The sequence below is a fragment of the Peromyscus californicus genome, unplaced genomic scaffold (genome assembly GCF_007827085.1).
Source record: "Peromyscus californicus insignis strain IS unplaced genomic scaffold, ASM782708v3 Scaffold_17__1_contigs__length_78620276, whole genome shotgun sequence".
Taxonomy (NCBI): Eukaryota; Metazoa; Chordata; class Mammalia; order Rodentia; family Cricetidae; genus Peromyscus; species Peromyscus californicus.
In genome coordinates this window covers 33,856,045-33,877,147 of record NW_026294469.1, presented here as the reverse complement: position 1 = coordinate 33,877,147, position 21,103 = coordinate 33,856,045, and the positions used below count along the sequence as shown (strand labels likewise).

Sequence of the window (21,103 nt, the reverse complement as noted above, 5' to 3'; positions counted from 1 at the left end):
TTAATTATGTGTATATGTGTTTGGGGGAGTGGTATGTGAGGACAGGAGCTCTTGGAGGCCAGAGACATTGACTGGGTCTCCCTGGAGCTGGAGTTACAGGCAGTTGTCAGCCCCCTGATGAGGAACTGAACTTGGGTTCTCTGGGAAAGCAGTCCACACTCCTAATCGCTGACCCATCTCTCCATCCCCTCAAACTTTCTTCTTTTAAAATCTAGACCCATGCTGACCACACACTAAATTCATTTCAAGATCCATCCATGGCCTGTGACCTATGGGTTGAAAACATTCATGAAAATCATTCTAGGGGACAGAGTAGTTGGGGATGATCTGTATCTCTTCCTTAAAGGAAAATACAGTTTTAAGTGTATTTGAAAGAGTGCCATGTGATTGATCTTTAATTAATTTCCTTCCAGCAAATTTGCAGCCTTCACACAAATCTCACACAGCCTCTTGCATGTGTTTTGGGGCAAGTTAAACAAGGCTTTCGAAAGTCCAATGACTTGTCCCTTCTGCAACATCATCTTTACTCATCTGTCTCCCTCTTCCTCCAGTTTGAGTGGGTAATCAAATACTTACTACAGTGATCTAATTTGCATTATCCCTGTCAAATGTGCCACTCTGCGAATAGCTAAATTAACTTAGTCTTCCTGGAATATACCCAAATGCTGAGAACCATTTAGGACCTTTCAAACTGATCTGGTCTATTAGCTCTGTCTTGAGATAAGCAGAATAAATAAGCCCGTGCAATCAAAGGGAAGCTATTGTTGTACCCCTCTCCAGCTTCGCGTCATCAAAGCTTGGCTGTCTCAAGCATGCCCTAATGGGGTTCATGATTTTGTTTGCTCTGTGTCTGATAATTCTTAGTTCAGTTTACGTTTGCACCGTTCATATTCATTTTCCAAAATTTGTTGACATGTCTATTCATTTTCAAGAATAATAATTCACTAGCTTTTCCTTTCAAGGACAAATCTTTGCATACGTATTGTAGCAAATCAAACAACACAGGAGTCAGGGAAAAAGACGTGCAGTTCCCTTACCCATAAGTTTTCATCCCCCCCTTAGTGAGTATTGACGACTTAGTTGTTATTAGCTGGTTTTTTTTCCAATACCCATGTGAGCTCACACAAAATACAGACTTATTTATGTGGTGAACATTTTTATAAAAATTAAACCTGTATATTCTAAGCTTAAATTAAAAAACAAAAATCAAAACTACCAGTGTGCCATGGCTTTCTCTCCAAAGTTTCTGGTAGATGTTACTCTTTTTCAGTTACAAAATGTAAATATACCAATGTATTCATTTAGTCTATTATAGGTTGTCTTTAGTGAATTTCTAGGTTTTTTTTTTCTTTTCATTTGTCAAGTGCTATGATAAACATTTTTTGGAAATATGTCCTCAAACAAAGAAACTTAAGGCTCCTTAGGTGTCAAAGACTGGTGATCTGCCCCAACAGTCTGGGCACAACTCACCACAGTTCTTCCCAGGCTTCACCAGCAGGCTGGGATTCACTGGGTAAATCCCTTCAGAAAGGGGCTGGGAAACCGGTTAAGAGCATTAATCTCAGCCATCATTTTTATATTATCCTCTCCCTACTAGTGCTCCGCCGCCCCCCCCCCCCCCCCCCCGCCCCGCCTCGGCCCTTGTCTATTAAATGCTCTCAGTCTGTCTTAATAAGTGCTAATAATTAACACAAACATACAGGCTCATATATGTGTGCTTCCTTGCCAAGTAGGCTAGACTGAGCACCCGGTAAACTCCTGGGTTTCACTTGCATCTGTTTTGCTTGGCCACCGCTGGGAATTCAAGCCGGCCACTACACCTGGCTCTTTACGAGTGAGTCAGGGGAACGCCATTCTCTGTGGCTTCCCTTCGTCTCTCTCTTACCACTTTGAAAAGCAGCCGGTTGAACTGCCTTCTACTCCATGTGGCAGTGAACCCTTTTGACACACTTCACAGTTCTCAGGCGTGGGTTTCTGCAATGTTGCTTCAGTTCATCTGGACCCTCTGCAGGGTTAGCCTCCACCTTCTTTGTCCTCATTTTGCTACTGTCAACACTTAGGAAGGATGGGGTTGGTTATGCCACCGGTCAAAGTTGGCTGTCGAGGTCACCCTGCTCCATTCTCCCACCAAGGGCACTCGGGAGCAATTGTGATCGTCATAGCTATTTGGGGATAGACATACGAAATACGACAAATGTTCTAGCTCCTCGATTTCCGTCATTCAGTGATGTTCACTCAATAATTAGTCCAACAGACCAGCTGCTAGGAAAGGAATATGCTGAGGAGCAAAGGCGACATCATGTGGTCCTCAAGAATTTGCTTTTGGATTAAGGAGAGCCTGCACTCTACAAAGATGATCCTAGCAGAAAGTGGAGTGTCTGCGTTATTGCTTGGTATTAAGTAGAGGGCAGAGTATAGAAATGCACACTGTGATTGTGGAGCAGTTCAAAAAGGTACTGACTGTGTGATTCGGCTCCTTTTCTTCTTCCTCCTGTCCTTTATAGACAGGGTCTCATATAGCATAGACTGGCCTTAAACTTGCTATGCAGCCAAAGATTGCCTTTAACTCCTGACCCTCCCGCCTCGGCCTCCAAAGTGCTGGAATTGCAGGTGAGCCTTACCACACTTGGCTTTATGCAGGGCTAGAGGTTGAACTCAGGCAAGCCCTCTACCAAGTGAGCTACGGCCCCAGCCCTAAAACTTCCTGACTGTAATATTATACAAGAAGGAAAATTGTCCACTCGTCTAGTAATTGTCTAAATTGGTTATTGGCCAAGTAACAGCACACCAGACACATTGAATTAAGGGAGCATTTAATCGTAAGTGTTTTGGCTTTTGTTGTTGGGGGGGGGGGGTGGCGGGTGTTGTAGCCTAGTTGGTTCTAGGCTTATGTTAGTTTCAGAAGTAGAAAAACTACACAGTTTCCCACTATTATTATAATGGGACAAGCCTGCTTCACAAGGCAAAGTAAGGATTCTCTAGCTATGTAGCTACAGGAAATAGCAACTTGAGGCCAAGCCCAAGGAAAGAAAGGATGAAACATACCAGAGTCTAAACCTTGCCTAGACTATTCAATAACTTTAAGAGGCGATCTGTTGCCTGAATGCTTACTTAACATTGCTTTGTGGTCACAGATGCAAAAGCTTGCCAGTCACTCTGAATATTGTCTCAAGTGGCCAGAGGGGACTTGGTCAGTGTCCTATTGCTGTGAAGAGACACCAGGATCATGGCAAGTCTTATGAAGGAAAGCATTTAATTGGGGCTGGTTTACAGTTCAGAGGATTAGTTCATTATCATCATGGCAGGAAGCATGGTGGCATGCAGGCAGACGGGGTGCTGGAGAAATAGCTCGAGAATTTTATATCTGGATCCACCGGTAGCAGGAAGAGAGAAGCCCTGGACCTAGCTTGAACATTTGAAACCTCAAAGCCCATCCCCAGTGACACATTTCTTCCAGCAAGGCCATACCTACTCCAACAAGGCCGCACCTCCTAATGCTACTCCCTATGGACCCATGGGGGGGCATTTTCATTCAAACCACCATAGTCAGTGTTAAGGTAGGTGCCTGCTTGTTTGAACTGAATAATGTTCACTTGGTATGAACTGTCCATTGGCATGTTTCTGGTCCCTTCCATTCTTGAATTTGGAGAAATGGTATTAGATATTCACATATGATTTTTTTTCTTAGATTATGATTCTTTTCTTTCCTGAGAACCGATAGTGCGTGACAGCCATCAGCATTCAGATGGCTTCCCATCTTACTTTGTCTAGGTCCTAATGCTGCATTGATGACGGGACAAAAACTGAATGATGGGTCATGGCATTAGGGAAGAGAGGGCGTTCCTTATCCGTAGGTTCCTGGAGCAGAGTAAGCACTCTCAAGCTTCAGGACTTCCGGTGTGGTAAGTAGATCAGATGTCTTTGAAGCGCTCCGTTCCCAGAACCCACACAGTTTCTGGAGAGTTGCTTACTTGTTCTTGGGACTTGCCCAATAACCGTGATACATGCCATGGAGCCTCCAGTTTGTTTTCTGACTTAAAGAGGTTTCTACCTCCTGTTTCTCTGTGTGTTTTTGATCTTTCTTGGCTGATCTCTTGACCAAAGCTTACTACTACATGTTGTGGTAAAGAGGCAAGATAATGGGTACAGAGTGATAAAACTTCTTCCTTTAGTCATTAGTTTCAAGAGAAAGGCTCCTTGTCTGATGGGAGATTAGCTCGTACCATGCTGTAATCATGCTTTGAAAACCTTGTCTCAGGAGCTATCTTGTGAATGTAGCAGTTGTGATGAGATGTTTTCTGCTGACTAACTGTCCAGGACATGGTCAGACTCCCACCACAAAACAAAAATAGCTCAGACATGCATCCAGTGTATTTGACCCCAAAGCTCTGCAGACACATTTACCCAGTACTTCAATGGAGTCCTGGTTCATGGTCCAGAAAACCCAGGAGGAGAGCCAAGCATCCACTCTTTAGGTGACCCTCCTGAGCTTAGAGTTCGTGCTAGCACTTGGTCTAGAACTCTCTGGATCTGGTCCTCAGGATCCACATACCCTTAAGATCAGCATCGCTGAAGACTTTTGTGGAGCAGAGCACACTAGCTACTGCGGCTTACACTCTAAATAAAAACTGTTTCATAGAGGGACTACAGTCCCTAACATGACTTTTTTGTTTTTGTTTGTTTGTTTTTGTGTGAGACAAGATCTCACAGTATAGCCTTGGCTGACCTGGAACTCACCATGTGGACCAGGCTGGCCTTGAACTCACAGAGATTCCTCCTGCCTCTAGGAGTGCTAAGATTAATAACTTGGCTTCCTGTCAGACTTTATAAACAGAGGAGGGCATAATGAAGTGTGATCAGGGTGGCTCTAAAGCTTCAGGAAGGAAATAACCTGAAAAGTGTCATGTGACAATTTCAACACGCTAGTAACATACAATACTTCTACAAGCCCCTTCATACTCCCATGTCCTAGAGCCAATATTAGTACCACAGCACAGATAAAGAAATAGGTGTGTGGAGAGATAGACTGAGTACTGAGGTACTTTAGTGACTGATACAAAAATAGCAATCAAGCTTCCTTTCATTTGAGCATTTGTGATTTTCTTCAGAAATGTAGCTTCTTACCTGAGAAATAGAAACGTTATATACTGCCTTGTTCTACAGGAGAGGCACGAGTCCACCATGGAACAGAAAGAAAGTCTGTCAAAGGCAAAGAAGAAGATGAAATCTTGAATAAAAGAACCAGTTACTGTCATACGATTGTTCTTGTTTAAAAGAAGTGGATGCCATAAAGATAGGAAAAAAATTAAGATACCGTATTAATTCCCTTCTAAAAAATTGGTGTGTGTGTGTGTGTGTGTGTGTGTGTGTGTGTGTGTGTGTGTGTGTGTGTGTGATGTGTTCTGTGCAGGCACATATGTGCCAAAGTACGCATGGAGATCAAAAGATGGCCTTGTAAAGTTGGTCTCTCCATCCATCTTTATGTTGATTCTGGCCACCCAACTCATTGTGACAAGCATTTTACTCACCTTTATCTCTCAGACTCCTCCTATTGACTACTCTGCCCATGAAGATCCTTGCCTGTCTTGTAAAACAAACAAACAACAACAAAACCCTTTGTGCATCTTGCTAAAAATGTTACGACGTTTGCAGCCGAGTTCCGAATGTGTGGTTTATCTGTGTAATCCTGTCATTGTAGCTGTACCTGAGTATCAGGTACTTACCATCCCGGAAGAAAGTACTCTATTTAGCCAAAGTGAAGTTGGGCAATACATAATAGCTGGGACAGAACAGAAGCGGCATCATTTATGCCAATCTCGCACACTTTGCTGGCTAGTCTCTAAATTGCCTCTTGTTGTCTGAATAGCTACTATTAAAGCAATGAGGCGTTTTCTTTTCTAGACAGCCCTCTGGTTGTTCCTGCAAACACTTGCATAGAGAGCCTGGTTGCACAACTTCTTATTTTCTCCTAGGGCATCCCACTTCAGAAGGCAACTGAACACAAGAAGGGAAGTCAGTACCTGTTAAGAAACCTGCCCTTGTGTCTCCCTGTAGGCACGGTGACCCATAGAGCTCTTCTGAACTTGTACATTGAAGCCCTTAACTCTATATCTGGGCTGTCTAAGGGGGACTGAACGAGAGCATTCTTTTCTGGGAGCAGTCTCCAGCTCTCTCCACCCATCTAAGCCGGACTGGTCCTGGGATGCTTGCCATTGCTGCCTACAGGTGTGTGGATGACATTCAAGGGCTGGAAACAACTGGCTACTGAAAACGACCTGTAAGGGAGTGCCTTTCAAAGGGGCAGGTTTATCACTTAGACCTTCTTCTGTGCATTGCCTCTCCCTTGTTTTTCATTCTCCTTCTGGGTTTCTCGGCTTCCTGAAGAATGGCTGTCGGTGTGGTATATATGGCATTGCCATCTGCTCTGCTCTTCCTCTCTTCTTCGGGTTTATTTCCTTCCCTCTTTCCTTCTTCTCACCCACGGAAGTCAGGTGTAATGCAAATCAGTACCTCCTCTTCCTCTGGCTCCAAGACAGAGGGCAATGAGTCTGGGATGGGGACAGCTCCAAAGTTTCAGTTACAGAGGTGCCTGGGATGCTCTTGGCCTGGAGCTGGGGATGGGAGGTGAGGGGGAAGGGGCTTGTCTTCCAGCCTTGTTCGCTCAGCTTACACCATGTTGGATTGCACCTACTGAGTCTCCTGTAGAATGTTCCAGAGGCTGTCTCTGCCTGGGCAGATGCTTCCTCCTGACCCAGTCTGCATTCAGCTTTGCACACTGTGAGGCATAAAAGACAGGTCAGGAAGGGAGCCTTGTGGGCAAGTCCGTTGTACTCCGCTCTTTCCCTTCCTCAACCCAGATCTGTCTGCTCCGCCTTGACCGCTTAGGAGGCTAGCGCCACAGACATGTTTGAAAAGTGTGTGTTCGCTGCCACCTGTGCCCTCTGTTCAGACTCAGGTGGTTTTGCACACAGTGTGTTCTAGAATTTCACCTTGCCACAGGTCAAGGTTTGATGTGTCTTATGACTTATACCATATGTTTCTTTATCACCTTTGTTTTGGGACAGGACCTCGCTATGAAATCATAGACATGCTCTGCCGTGCCTAGCTTTGAAATATAGCTTATGTTTTCAAGTGTATGTATCTTTTTAAATCTCTGTGCATTTGCTATCATAGGGAACAAAGTTCAAGTGTTTTATTCTTGGTTTTAGTCCCCCACCCCACCCCACCCCCGCCCCCAGTAAGTTTCAAGAAGCAGGTCACAGGATGCAGTGAAAGGAAACTAAATAAATGTGAAAATTCACTTATCATCTGGAATTTATCTAGGAAAAGGCACATGTTCAGCCAAATTTTTAGGCTCCACCTGTAGGTATGAATACCTTAGAACTCCCTAGTTGCCATGGTGATAAGCGTGTGTAACACAAGCTGGAAATAGGCTTGATGTGGTTAGCCATCAGCTTGCTTCTGCACCAGGTGTGTGAAATGCGGCACAAGGAAACTTGGTGGCTGTTTCTCCTGGAAATGATGTGATCATTTTTTTTTTTTTGGTGAACATAAAATTGCCCCCCCAAAAAATGTAATTCCTAGAATAAGGTAGGTTCATTAGCTTTAAAAATATTGGGTCTATGGGCAACCTTTGGATGATCTGAGGCTCCTTTACGATGGTTGTTGAGAAACCAAAGTTGATAGTGAGAGATCCAGTTTTCTCTGTCTCAGGAGGGGGAAACATATCAAAACCCCAAAGAGTCTAGATATTGGGTATCCAGACATTCACATTTAAGGTGTAGGTGTTTTTTTATTTGTTTGTTTGTTTGTTTGTTTGTTTCTACGCTAGCCTGTTGGCCTGGGGAAAGGGATGCTATTGCTTCTGGGATCCATCACGTGGAATCCATACCCAGCTCTGTTGCTGCCGTTCGCTGAGTAGTCAGTCAGTCCTGGCCCTGCAGGTGTGTATGCCACCGCCACAGTTCTTGGCTGCCGCACACTGGGAAATGAAGTGTGACTTCTGTGCTCTGGTTGCTGGTAGGAGTCACAGTTGCCAGGACTGAGTGAATGGCCTCTGGTCGTCTTATTCACACACAAAGAAGTGCCCTCTGATCTGGTTGCTGACTTTCCTTCTGTCCCAGTGCATGTTGGTATAAAATAGGAGAACCATCAGCCTGGAATGGATTCTGAGAGGCTGTATTCTAAACCCAGGCAGGACCGCACCCACATTAGCTCAGGGAAAGGAGATTCACCCCTGTCTAGAAAGGTTTTCCAGGAGAGTAATTCCATAGCTCTGCCTACCCTCTGAGACGTAGCAAGCTTCACTGTCCAGAAATGCCTTTACATGGGCCTGAAGCCTTCACGCTGAAGTATAAACCCATTATCAGTGGCTGCCTAAGCTGCTAGTACTTGGAGTCCATCCTGAGCTTGCCAGCTAGGACTAGTTTGCCCTCCCTCCCCTTGAAGCGGAATAATCTCTTTCAGCCTTGCTATGCTTTTCCGGGAGCCCAGAACGAAGCTCGATGTCATGTGTGTGCTCTCTCTCTGCATCGAGGTGGATGAGCAGACTCACCACCAGGCTTCAGGTTCCTAATCCCATTCATCTGTCTCAGAATGAGCTTTGCATTTAAACCACAGTTTCACTAATAGTGCCTCATAATTAGCGTCTCAGAACTTTGTCTCACGGTAACTCCTCGGGCCACAAGAGGCTCCTCCTGAGTGTCAGACAAAAGTCCTCTGAAGTTCTCTCAGCGGCTATGCTGAGTCCTGCATCTAGGAACTGACTGTGAATTTCTTCAGAGCGAGGCTCGGTTGGGACAGTTTGAGCGGCATATTTAGTTGTACCTGCAGCATTCCTCTTCACTGCTATACTTACTTTCATTTGCTGTCCTTATCTAGGTTGGGGATATCCTATTTCTAAACAGCCTAGAATGGTCTAGAATGTGTTGATTTTTTCCTGCTCTCAGTAAACAAACTAAAGCGGCATTTGCTTTCTAGTGCTGCGTCTGCGAGGAGGGAAGAGTGGGCAGGACAGACATGGTGAGAAAATCAAGGACGAGACAGCCCCTCTCTTACTACGGCACGTTTTATCTAATGATCGGGCTGGGGGTTGTGAGCTTCAAAAAATACACAGCCCTCCCCCTCAACCTGTCCATTTTTTTTTTCCCTAGGGGGTCTGTATAACTCCAGGAGAATTTTAGATCTCATGTGAGCCTATGTGAGTGGAGAGAAGCAACGTCATTTCCAAAACTGTGTGAGGGACGAGCATCTTGGACCAGGCTCTGTCACCATGGCGGACATGCGTCTGGGAGACGCTTGCTTGTGTTTGCTGACTGCTGCTGTTCTTGGCTAGAATGCAGGGCTGAGCCTTACTCAGGGACAGTTAGAAACAACTGATGCATACATGTGCTCAAATGAGTGTCTCTTCCCCCAGCCTACCACAGTGGGCTTCTACTGTACTGTTTCTTCTCAGGGTGTCAGGGAGCGCCCTCACAGCAGAAGAGCAGAGATTTAGCAGACCTCCCTGTGTCTTTTGCTGCCTTGCCTGTAGTCAGTGAGTTCTGCTACTGTGCCTACTCTACCTTATTAACTTCAGAGTCAGCCTGGGAACTAAGAAGAAGGCGAGGTAGTGGGGGGTGGTGGTGGTGGAGAAAATCATTTGTAAGAGTGTCCACCAGCAAGGCTGTAAATGATAGAATGTAAGTAGAGGGGGAAAGGGAGGCTCCGTGCTGTGAGTTAAAATAATGCTGAGCTGTTGCATGCCTGTCCAAATTGCTATTGTGTTGTGGTTTCTGACACAAAGTGGGAGGACAGGCTGCCTTCAAGAGAGAAGCACTCCTTACAGGAAAGGGGCTGGAATGCCGTCTAGCCAGACGCAAACCGCAGGCTTCTGTGGCTCACTTGCACTGGGTTGCAGCTCTGACAGCTTTGTCGTTCAGTGAAGGATCGAGGAGCACATAGGCCATGAGCTGACTAGTGCTGGCAGATGGTGGGGGGGGGGGGGGGGGGGGGGGCGGGGACAGACCTGCTTTGGTGGGTGCATGGCTCACTTGCAAGAACAGATGAATTCCAGGGCAAAGCACTTAGAGTTAGGCTATAGAGTTCAGGCCACCTTTACCTGCATCACATCCTCACCTCTTCCCTCTTCAGGCATCATCGAAGCAAGACCATGGAGCTTACTAGAGGAATTTTATCTCCCTGGGCACACTGGGTAGAGGGCAGTGATTACATAGAGGCTTATTTATTTTCTCCAGAATGCTTTATACATAGGGACAAGAAAACCAAACATGTTCATGAGGGGGAGAGGGGAACATGAAAAAGCTACCTGAACACCACACAGAGGTAGCCTGGGAATGCTGCTTACAGTTTGGTACCTTTTATCCCAGACTCACTAGTAGATATTTTGGGCAAAAAGTGTTCTATATTAAACATGCTATTTCACACAAGCCATATTAATTATATTTGTTCATAGAAAAAACCTATCAGCTATGTGTAGCTGATATGATCTGTAGGTAGTGTGAGTAAGGAGAATGTATGTTATTTCCTTTGGATTTTTTTAAAAGAATTTAATGTTTTTTAAGTTATTTATTTTTATTTTATGTGTGTTTTGCCTACATGTCCATGTGAGAGTTACAGACAGTTGTGAGCTGCCATGTGGATGCTGGGAATTGAACCCAGGCCCTCTGGAAGAGTAGTCAGTGCTCTTAGCCACTGAGCCATCTCTCCAGCCCCTCTTTCCTTTGGATTTTAATTTTTTCTTAATTAAATTTATTCATTAATTAAATATTGTCTGTCTTGTCCACTGGCTGTTTCCCAGGTCTACAGTATTTCTGCTGCCACAGACCCCTCATGGTAAAATCATTCATCCCAAACAAAAACGAGACCAAATTCATAATGTCAGATACTATGAAGTGCTGTGAAGAAAAATAAAGGCTAGAAAATGTGTGTGCTAGAAGGAAAACTTGTCCCTAGTGGTCAGTAGTGGATAAGTGGGGATAATCAAGAGAATACAAAGACTGTGTCACTGCTATAGGAAATAATAATAATCTGCAAGTTACGGGCTGTGTGTTCTTAATAGTGCATGAGTGTGTGCATGTGTGTGTGTGTGCAAGTGTCTGTGTCTGTATGACAACCTTGTGCCCATGCCTGTCCCACAGTTTACTCAGTTCATCCCCTTTGTCTTTATTTACTATCATGAACAGACGTACGTGTCCTAGATTACAGTAAATTCTTCATTTTCTCTTTTTGCATTTGAGACACTGTATGTGGTAGCTCATTTTGAGGTTACTCTGTATGCTTTGAGCATCCCCCCTCTCCGAAGGCCAAGAGGGGGCAGGAAGTGGGGTGTGGACTGGGAGTGGTGGAGCAACTCCTCTTCCCAGGCTCTTCAAGGATTATTATGCTTTGCTGTGCCTTCCTGCCTACCTGCTGGCCCAGTCAGGGCAGGGAGCTGCTGATTGAATTCCATGTGTTGAAAGGCGAAGTATAGATTACTGTGACTATTATGATCCAGGTCCCTGTGTGGAGAATCACTTTGATTGCTTAATCGGGGATTGTGTAAACTAAGAGACAGCAGAGTGGCCTACCACTGCCTTCCAAGTCCAGTTTTATCTTGACACCTTTTAGGGGGAGAAAAAAGGAAGTCACATGACCGTGGTGACCACAGTGGTCACAGCCATGATGCTAATTCTTTGGCAGCTGGCTTTGTGGTCACGAATTTTACCTGCAGCATTTTGTTCAGTCCTCAGATCTCTGCATGCATGAGCATTGTTCCCATTTTACAGATGAGTAGAGCGAGGCTTCCAAAGGTAAATAGATTCCCCATGGATAGATTTTGTATGACTTCATCCATTATTCTGCTTTTCTCATTATTTGTCCACACTCTGCTCTTCCCAATCTTCTTTCTGTTCCAAGATCAAGGCATCTAGGTTGGCTGATCCTGACAGGGCTAGGGCCATTTGAAAGGAGAGAAGATTTGGACCCTAAACCTTTCCTCTCTTTCATCCACTCGCTGACTCTCAAGCTGTCAGCAAGGCCCCTTCATGAGTCAGCTAGGAGTTCAAGTCTGTCTCCTCTCCCCTAGCCAACAGCTTTGGATTAGCTGTACCAGGGAGCGGGGAAGTGGCCCATCAGTCAACATGCCTGGGGGTGGTCAAGCCAGCCAGGGCTTGCCTGTGCCTTGACTGGAATAGGAGCATGTCCTGGCAGCAAGTCCTTGACAGGTATTTTATTTAAATGAAATAATGCCCATTAAGAGATCTTTAAGAAGCTGGGAATACATTTAGCAATAATTGTCCCGAATCCTTGAAAAGTCCACATTACAGCTGTGCACGCACTTTAATTGAAAGTCTGGAAGCATATACCTTGAGCTGCATGGGAAGCACATACATACCTTGAGCTCCTATGAAGCCCCATGTGTGTGGTTGCGTGCATGTGTGCAGATGTGCAAACACATGCTCTCCAGACCTTCGCCTGCTTTCCCCAAGAAAAGACATTGTTCCTCCCCCCACAAAAACCGGAGTCCTGCAAAGGACTTCAACCATCACTGTAAAATTACATCGGCCTGTTCTGATCTGTGGAGTTTATTGACTGTTGCACCATTAAAAGGACTTGCTTTTCTCCAGAATGGGGAATTCAATACCTGCTAAATTGGATCGATATAAAAATTTATGAACAGTGCAGTCCTTGTCGACGAACTCTGTTACTCATGTTCGTGCGATTCTCTGCCGGGGGGGGGGGGGGGGGGGGTTCTGCCCCAGGGATCACATCCGTATTTAGTGTGTGCTGAAATATTCATGTTCCCTGATTAGCTGAGCTTAATTGTTGTATCTTCATCCCTCCACGATGTGTCATTAGGGCGCAGCCACCTTGAAATGTAAGCAGGGACAGCCAGTCTGTTGCAGTATCTTTAGTTTGTCTGAATGTGTTTCCAGAACTCTTTGTATGCCACTTAATGTAGTGTTGCCATGAAAATTAGACAAGTCCAAATTCATGTAGTGGAAAATACTGTTACTAATATTTAATAGTTAGGATATTACATAGTATATTATATATATGTGTATATATATACACACTACTGTTCAGCTTTTAGTATTTCAATATCTAACGGTCAAAGTAATCATTATTCACAGGTAGTATTTAAGAAGCACAACTGTTTGTAAGGAAATGTGGATTTACAAAGGATCTGGGGATACTGGTGTGCCTGCCTTCCCGGGTGGTACCCGGACCTTGGATTGGTGACTTGGCGACATCAGCTTTATAATACAGCCTTACCTAATGGGATCCTGTGCGTCCATGTCGAAGGGGCTTTCCGAGAACTGAATTTCAACTGAGGTTCTGAAAGTAACGCAGAGGCCGTTGACCTGTCAAGGGAATTGGCAGGGAAATTGAAAAAGAGACGAAGCGACTGCTTTCTGAGTTGACCGAGGGCGGCAGAAAGTGATTTGCATGCAGTGTGCAATCTTGTAGATGATGCTTAATGAGTTTTAAGTTTCAAGACTGAACAGCATTTCTCAAAACACGACACAGCAGGTGCCCCTAGCTGGAATCCTAGCAGCAAATAGGAAACCACCACCGGATGGGCCTGATTGTATCCATCTGGCAGGGAGCACTGCCCTTGTGCCAGGGATTTTGTTCTTTGTGTGTCTGAATTGGAGCTCCTGCAGTGTGGAGTGTCTAGGAGGGGCAGCTGAAGGAAGCTGCTTTCCTGTGCACTTGTCCCTGTTCCCTGCAAGGACAGCTGGGACGTATGCGGCCATTCACTACCCACGGAGACAGGACACGCAAGGTGTTGTGAGGCCAGGCTGAAGCCTGGAGGAGTCTTAGAGACATGGTACCATCCTCAAAGATCACTTTTACCTCCCTGCTCCTGCCTGAGGGTACCACAGAGATCTTGACTCTACACCCCCAATACAGATAGCTCTCCTCTACCCAACTGCGTACATGTACTTGGGCATTCATGTTTAGGTGTCCCAAAGGCAAGAAAGCAATGCCACACCGAGTCTGGAGCTTCCGTGAGGCACACAGTGGAGTAGACTTGAAGCTAGGGTTCCTTAGCTATCTGCCCTTGGGCTCCTTTCCTACCCAACTTCCACACTTCGTTGTCCTCAGTGTCCAGTCTGAGGGATAATGTCTGCCTCTCAGCATTACCTTGTGGGGATTAAATGAGATGCTCTATGCAGTGTGTTTGATGGAATATGATGAAGTGTGGAAAGAGAGCATCCTGCCAACCATGTGTGTTCAGCCAAGTTTGGTTGCCCTTGTCTCTTACCCTTGAATAAAGAGGTGACTGTATGAAAGAGTTGGCATTATCTATTGCCTTCCACAGAATGTAAGATCAAATGTGTGTCATGATAATGGAGGACTAGGGGCAGGATGAGGACAAAATAGAAATGCCCTTATCTCACAGTGGGACAGAAGCAGAGGTACCCTGGCAGTGTGTGACAGGGCTTACACAAGCACCTCCTGACCCAAACAGGCACAGGAGGAAGGACAGTACCCTCAAAGTGCACCCTGGATGAGCTCACCCCCACAGGGCAGGAAGACCAGCCCAGCCTGTGGTAGGAGGTGCCTAGTGATACCCACACTGAGAAGAAACGCTTCATGTGACATAGTCCTCCATCCCTGCCATGCTGCTGGAGCCTTGGGCCCTTTGATGAGTGGGATGTTCCAAGGCCCAAGTCCCAGAAAGATGAGCCAAGTGACAGAGGTAGAGTTTACTAGCCTAGACACAAGGCTGGATGATGATGATCACGATGTGATGTATCAGAGAATGCTAACTTAGCTCAGCAGAGCAGGCTTGTGTTTGCCACTTTATTGTTAGTAATAGCAGAACGGAGATAAGTGCTCCCAGAGGTCACCCATCCCATTGTAGGACTGATGGATTCCAAGGGCATCTTAAAGAGTATGACACCCTTTGTCTCCTGCTGATAATGTAAGGGGCTGCTTATCTGCTCAGCATGGAAAAACCTCCAGGAGAATCTGTGTGCTCAGTCCTCACTTGGACCCCCGGGCTGGACACCTTAGCTGTCAGAGGTTAAGCTGGCTTGTCTCTAAGCCTAGTTCCACAGTGCAGTTTTACTCAAGGAACATACTGTCCAAAAATAACAACTGCCTGGCTTGACAATTACCTTGTTGCCAAATGTCCAGGTGGTATAGCTGCATTTGGATGCACACAGCACAGAGCGAAGCTAGCTTACAAACAACATAGAGAATCCAGGACCTTTGTCCAGAGAAACATGAGAATGTATGCATCTGTCACCTGTATGCACTAAAGCCAAACATCTATAGACAGTGACAAGGTTCCATGTCAGCTTTGCATTAGCTCCCTGTGAAAATTTCACAGATGGCCCTGCAGGTAAAAGCACTTGACACACAAACCTAAAAACCCAAGTTCAGTCCCCAGAACCCACAGTAGAAAGAGAAGACCAAATCCTCAGTGGATTCCTCTGACCTTTGCACCCGTGTGTGCCATGGCATGCACTCACCCTAACTCACACAGGCCCAAATAACAAAACGATGATGATGATGATGATGATGATGATGATGATGATGATGATGATAAGATACTAATAATAAATAAAAATGTTTGAAAATTCACAGAGCTCTAAAAGGCTTGACATTCAAAGCCTTGGGACTTGGCAGAATCCAGCACTATGCTGCCTGTGCCGGCATCCACCATATTAGAAGCTTCTCTGTGTGGCCTATGAAAGACTCAACCTGCAAACCCCTCTGTCCCTGCTAACTTTAAACTTGGCTGGCAAAGAGGCATGCGCATGTGTTGAGAGCTTCCTATGACTATGGGGGCGGGGGTAGGGCGGGGGACCGTCTGTTTTAAGTCCTGCCTTTTGTGCCTCTGTTGAGATATGGTCAACAATGGACACGTTTTATTCTGTCTTCTTTCCATCAAAAGGGCCAGAGGACTGAGACAGGAAAGAAAAACAACCTGTTTCAGTTACTATGTTCTTGCTGGGCTTTTTATTGCTTCCTTAATACAAAAATAACTCCCTTCAAAAATATTCATTGAATTAAAAGTACTGAAAACCATTTAGAGCCACCCAGGACACACTGGGTGTTCACTAGAATGCCCTTTCCAATTTATTCTTTTAGTTGCATTTCATTTCTCTTATCATCATGCATGTAAAATTCTTTAAAGTTTTTATCCATGAAAAACTCATGCAAATTACTGTCATGTACAGTCTTGTATGGAATAGTAGGATGCTAAGCCATGCTTTGAGGTGCCAGGTGCTCTGTGGAGCCTTAAGAAAATGACACAGTCTTACAGTTGTCCCAGCTGGGCACTATGGGCTCTCAGACATCTTGTCCTCATGGCACACCAGCTTGTGAAGTACCATGGGGTCACAGAGTTAACATCCGTCACAAATGTTTGCTAATTTGGAGGCACATAGATGGATCTCAGCATGTAGAACACACTCTTAGGTACCTGCCTTTTCGTGATTGTGTGTAGAGGCCACCGTCAAATTCAGGAGACTCTTTGGGACCTGTCTGTCCCATTCATTGAGAGACATCTTTCATCTGGAGGAGCACAGGGCTGCCCTGTGAAAATGTGATCCAGAGAGCCAAGGGGCCAGAAAATATTTTAGCACCCAGCCCAGCAGTCCCAGCAGTCCCACTGACAGTGTGATCCTATTACGGACCCTTCTGGTGTGGCTATGGTGGAAGTAGCTCCTCTGTGTGTCTCCCCATGTGACATAGTTCAGGATTTGGGGGAGAGGGTCTGCAATATTGTATGCCAGCTTCGCCCTTTCTTCCTCCCAACCCTTACAGACAACCCCAGATGTAAGAGGGTGAGCTAGGTAGAAGGTGACCAGACTCTCAGTTGGGACCCTCGTGTCTACACCCATGTCTCTTAAAGCATATGTCAGGTCCTAGTGTGTTTGAAAATCCTCCTCAGGGATTAGGGTGGTGTGTATTGTCCCAGGACCACCTGATCAGGTGACAGTGCTGGTGCTGCAGGACTAAGGCGACAGACCCAGCCGTGGAAGGGACTAAACCTTTCTCTTCACCAAACTCTGAACAAAACAAATCTCCAAAAGATTGTATAGTGGGAGCACAGTGGTATTTGTGCTGAGAAACCATCACATAAACCTTGTATCTGAACAGCAGAGTGACCTTTTCTGAGGGGCCCTAGCCCTACCCCAGACGCAAATACCACCAGATTGCTTGGCATTTCCTTTTTAAATTTCAGGCGTTCCTGGTTTCAAATCAGCGATTGATCTGTTGGTTTGTAGCCTGTGTGCAATTAAGTTAGTCACACTGCTGTTGGAGTCTTTGGAACACAAGTACTTTGAAGCTGCTGCCCACCCCAGACACGTCCCAGCAGGGTGCAGAAAGAGTGGTCTTCTAAAACTAAAGTGCTAGTGATCTTGAGATTTGAATTGTGCACTGCCACGCCATGCCATCCTTAAAGAAATGCCTGTTTTGGTCTCAACTCACATTAAGTCCTAGGAGAAGTGGCAGAGCGCCTGTGAGAGGCAGCATCTGTTATGATTCCATTTCTAGGTGCAGCACCTGCAGGGCGCAGGGGTGAGCAGCCTGGGTTACCCAGGCTACAAAGGGAAGGCAGGTATCTGCAGTACCTGGGCAGGCAAGGGCTCCCTGAGGTAGGTGCCGAGATGGGTACAGTGAATGTGTTTTGTAGTTCTCCCGTCTCTGGCCTGGAGAGCCACAGAAACCCCTCCTGGGGCAGTAGCTTGTGCTGCCAAATTCTGTATTCAGAGTGCCAAGTCTTTCAGATTCCGATCACAGTGCTTAGCTCTCCCCTCTTTAAATCTGCTGAAGAAGAAGAACTTTCTTTCCAGCTCCTGTTAACCTGAGCAAGATGTCTGGGGAATGGTGTCTGGGTGGATGGAGGCTTGCTCTTTGGAGCACAGCGCAACGTCAGAATTTCTGATTGTGTTTCTCAGGGAGAGTCTATTAGTTTATGAGAAGCATCTACCCAGCTAACCGAGGCTATCTGGTGGGTGATGAGGAGGGAGTTAATAGCAAGAAAATCAACAGGTCAGCTGGAAGACGAGCCAACTCTTATAACCAGCTCTCCCTTTCTTTGTGCTGAGGGGTGGACCATCAAACTGCCTACATGTTGAGCAAGCTCTCCACCCCTGAGTTATATCCAGCCCCCTCCCGTCTTCCCCTGCCCCATCCCCACCTTTCTTTGTGTCTATTGTGCCTAAAGCTTTTGTTTTCTTTTTTTCTCTTCTTTTCTTTTCTTCCTTCCTTCCTTCCTTCCTTCCTCTCTTTCTTTTAATTTGTGGGCTTTATTTTGTGTTGTTTTAGACAGGATTTCCTTATATAGTCCAGGCTGGCTTCAAACTTAAGATTCTCCTGCCTCAGCCTCCTGCTCAGGCTGCAGCCTTTGTGCTGTATGTTGAGTTAAGCAACCCCATTTGAGCTGTCGCTATCACACTGAACTCAGGAAAAGCCCTTAGAATAAAGAGCTATGCTCTCTACCCTGAATTTGCCATCCAACTTCGGTTCTCCCCCACATAGAAACGGCTTTCCCCGCTCTATCTAGAGTAACTGTATAACCAGCTCACATAAGACCTTGACTTAGGTGCGTTGTTCCTGAGGTTAATCACTCCCATTCTCAGAAATGTCCCCTCCGGGTGATAGATTTTTTTTTCTTCTACGTGGCTATACTAATCAAAAGAAGGGAAGGGAATGAGCTTGTCTAACCGTGGGTCCCTCTCCTTCTGCCGCCACAGCTCCACCTGGCAGCCCTGGCAACCCTCAAGGGAGACATAGTAGAGCTGAATAAACGTCTGCAGCAAACAGAGCGGGAACGAGACCTTCTGGAAAAGAAGTTGGCCAAAGCGCAGGTAAGGGACCTGGATGGGTGTTTTGTTTGTCTAACTTCTTTGTTTAACTGTAAGTGTGTGTGTGGGGGTGTGTGTGTGTGTGTGTGTGTGTGTGTGTGTGTGTGGAAATTTTAACAAAACAAATGTGAATTTAATGAGCAAAGGTTCTAGGTGGATTACTAAAAACAAAACAAAACAAAACAAAATAAACCCCAGTATAGATTATCTGGCTTTCACAGTTAACATATTTCTGTGTTATGGATGCTGGACATCATGGCACCTGGCAGGTCGGTTTTTAGTGAGCCTAGCTCCCACACTGGGTCTCGACATGGTGGAAAGGGCAAAGCTATCCCTCACGTCTCATTTCTCTGTATGTATCAGGGCACTAATCCTATTCTCAAGGGCTCCACCCTCTTTAATCATTTCTCCCAGGTCCCACCTCCTCCTCGTGTCATTGGAGACCTAGTAGTATTCAGCACTTGGGGGTTGGATACAAATGTAGTTCATAGCATCCTCATACCTACTGCCCACAGTCAGGAAACAGAATCTGCCTGCCCCTCCCCACCTCCTTCTGTCCAGTCTAAGCTCTGCACTTCTTTTCCTATACAGTTAATCTCCGGGATGACTTTCCCGCTAATAGTTAGTTCTTACTTCTTTACAGCTTACCACTCAAGTTTGCATCCGTAGATGGAAGGGTTTAATTTTTTTTAAATAAAAAAGTCACTTTATTCTAATGACCTCACAGGAAATCAAGATACAGCTGGTTTAAGGCAGCCACTCAAACACTTTCCCAGTCCCAAACTCTAATATCTCAGCGAACTTCTATATAGCTAGAATGGCCATTGTAAAAGCTATGGTTTTACTCTTCCAATATTAATTATGTTTTTATTCACTTATCCACCACATGAAAAATCTATGATGCAACTGAAATGAGAAAGAAATCACTTTATATCCTCTTCCATCATTTATGTGCCTTTGGCCTGCATTCTGTCCTTCCCTGCCACATCATATTACCTTCTGTTCTATTTCCTTTCTAAATGTTCTCTCTCTCTCTCTCTCTCTCTCTCTCTCTCACACACACACACACACACACACACACACACACACACACACACACCTGCTTACCTATTCATGTATTGTAGGTTAGGCTCTACATTTGAGGGAAAATATGTGGCTTTTTTTTTTCTACATTTGGATGACCTTGATTAATATAATTTTCAAGTTTATCCATTTCTCTACAAATTTCATTTTTCCTTACAGCAGAATACTATTACAGTTGGATCTCACTCATTTAAAAACTAGACATTTCCTTTAAATACTTAGAATATAAAGATTTAGTCTCCAGGCCTTGTTTGCTTTTTAGCAATGATTTTTAAGCTTGGCCATTGCACCTAGTTAACCACACCTGTTGGTGACTGCACACTCATGGTATAGTTCAACCCATCCTGCCTCTCCTGCCATCCAGAGGTGAGGTCAGATTCACATCCAGTCCCCTTGGTAAAGCTGTACAATGTATCCTTTCACCAGCAAACACATAGTATCCTACCCCATTGATGATCTTTCTTAGATATTAGCAGCTGTTGATATAAAGTGTCCAGTCCAGTGATTCTCAACCTTCCTAATGCTGTGACCCTTTTCCTCGTGTTGTGATGACCCCCCAACCATAAAATTACTTCATTGCTACTTCATAACTGTAATTTTGCTACTGTTATGAATCGTCATGTAAATATCTGATATGCCGGATAGCTGATATGTGACCCCTGTGAAAGGGTTGTTCGATCCCACAAAGGGGTCACGACTCACTCACAGGTTGAGAACTGCTGGTCTGGGTGTATTACTTCATTAGGACTTGAAACGCGTGACATTTTAGTTGAATTATCCCAAGGCTACTGCTGGAGATGCTTTTGCTGGGAAATTCCCCACCTGCTGTTTGTTCAAATGTGATGCATTTCAAAGGGTAAACATAAAACAAGCACCTGAATCCTGCTATTTATTTAACCTTTGTCAGGAGGATGTATTGACTCGCCACGATGCTCTAAAAGTGCTCTCTTGTTTTTTAATATTATTAAGAATTTATGCATTTACATATATTTGAATTTCAATCTATTGTAATTATTTTCCTTATAAAAAGCTCCAGTGGGTACTATTTTTAGCCAGGTAGAGCCTCGGGTTCCTTATGAGTCTTGTGCATGTACTAAACAGTCACTCCAGACATCCAGAGTACATTTCATATCCCCCAAAGCTAGAAGTGGCTACCCTTGAAACAGCAACAGTTTTCCCCAGCAGGCAGGATTTCCAGACCATTG

The 21,103-nt window shown here is 45.2% G+C and overlaps 1 protein-coding gene across 5 annotated transcripts in view; it reads left to right on the top strand.

The window, feature by feature from the left end:
• Mcc (MCC regulator of WNT signaling pathway) overlaps window positions 1-21,103 on the top strand; it is a 373,270-nt gene that overhangs the window by 250,014 nt on the left and 102,153 nt on the right. For 4 of the 5 annotated variants that reach the window (XM_052742119.1, XM_052742121.1, XM_052742120.1 and 1 more), the window contains one exon: window positions 18,705-18,818. In XM_052742119.1, the coding sequence (XP_052598079.1) occupies window positions 18,705-18,818 (114 nt within the window). Of the gene's footprint in view, window positions 1-17,908; window positions 17,960-18,704; window positions 18,819-21,103 lie in introns of those variants that run through there. The other variant, XM_052742122.1, reaches the window with a different exon arrangement.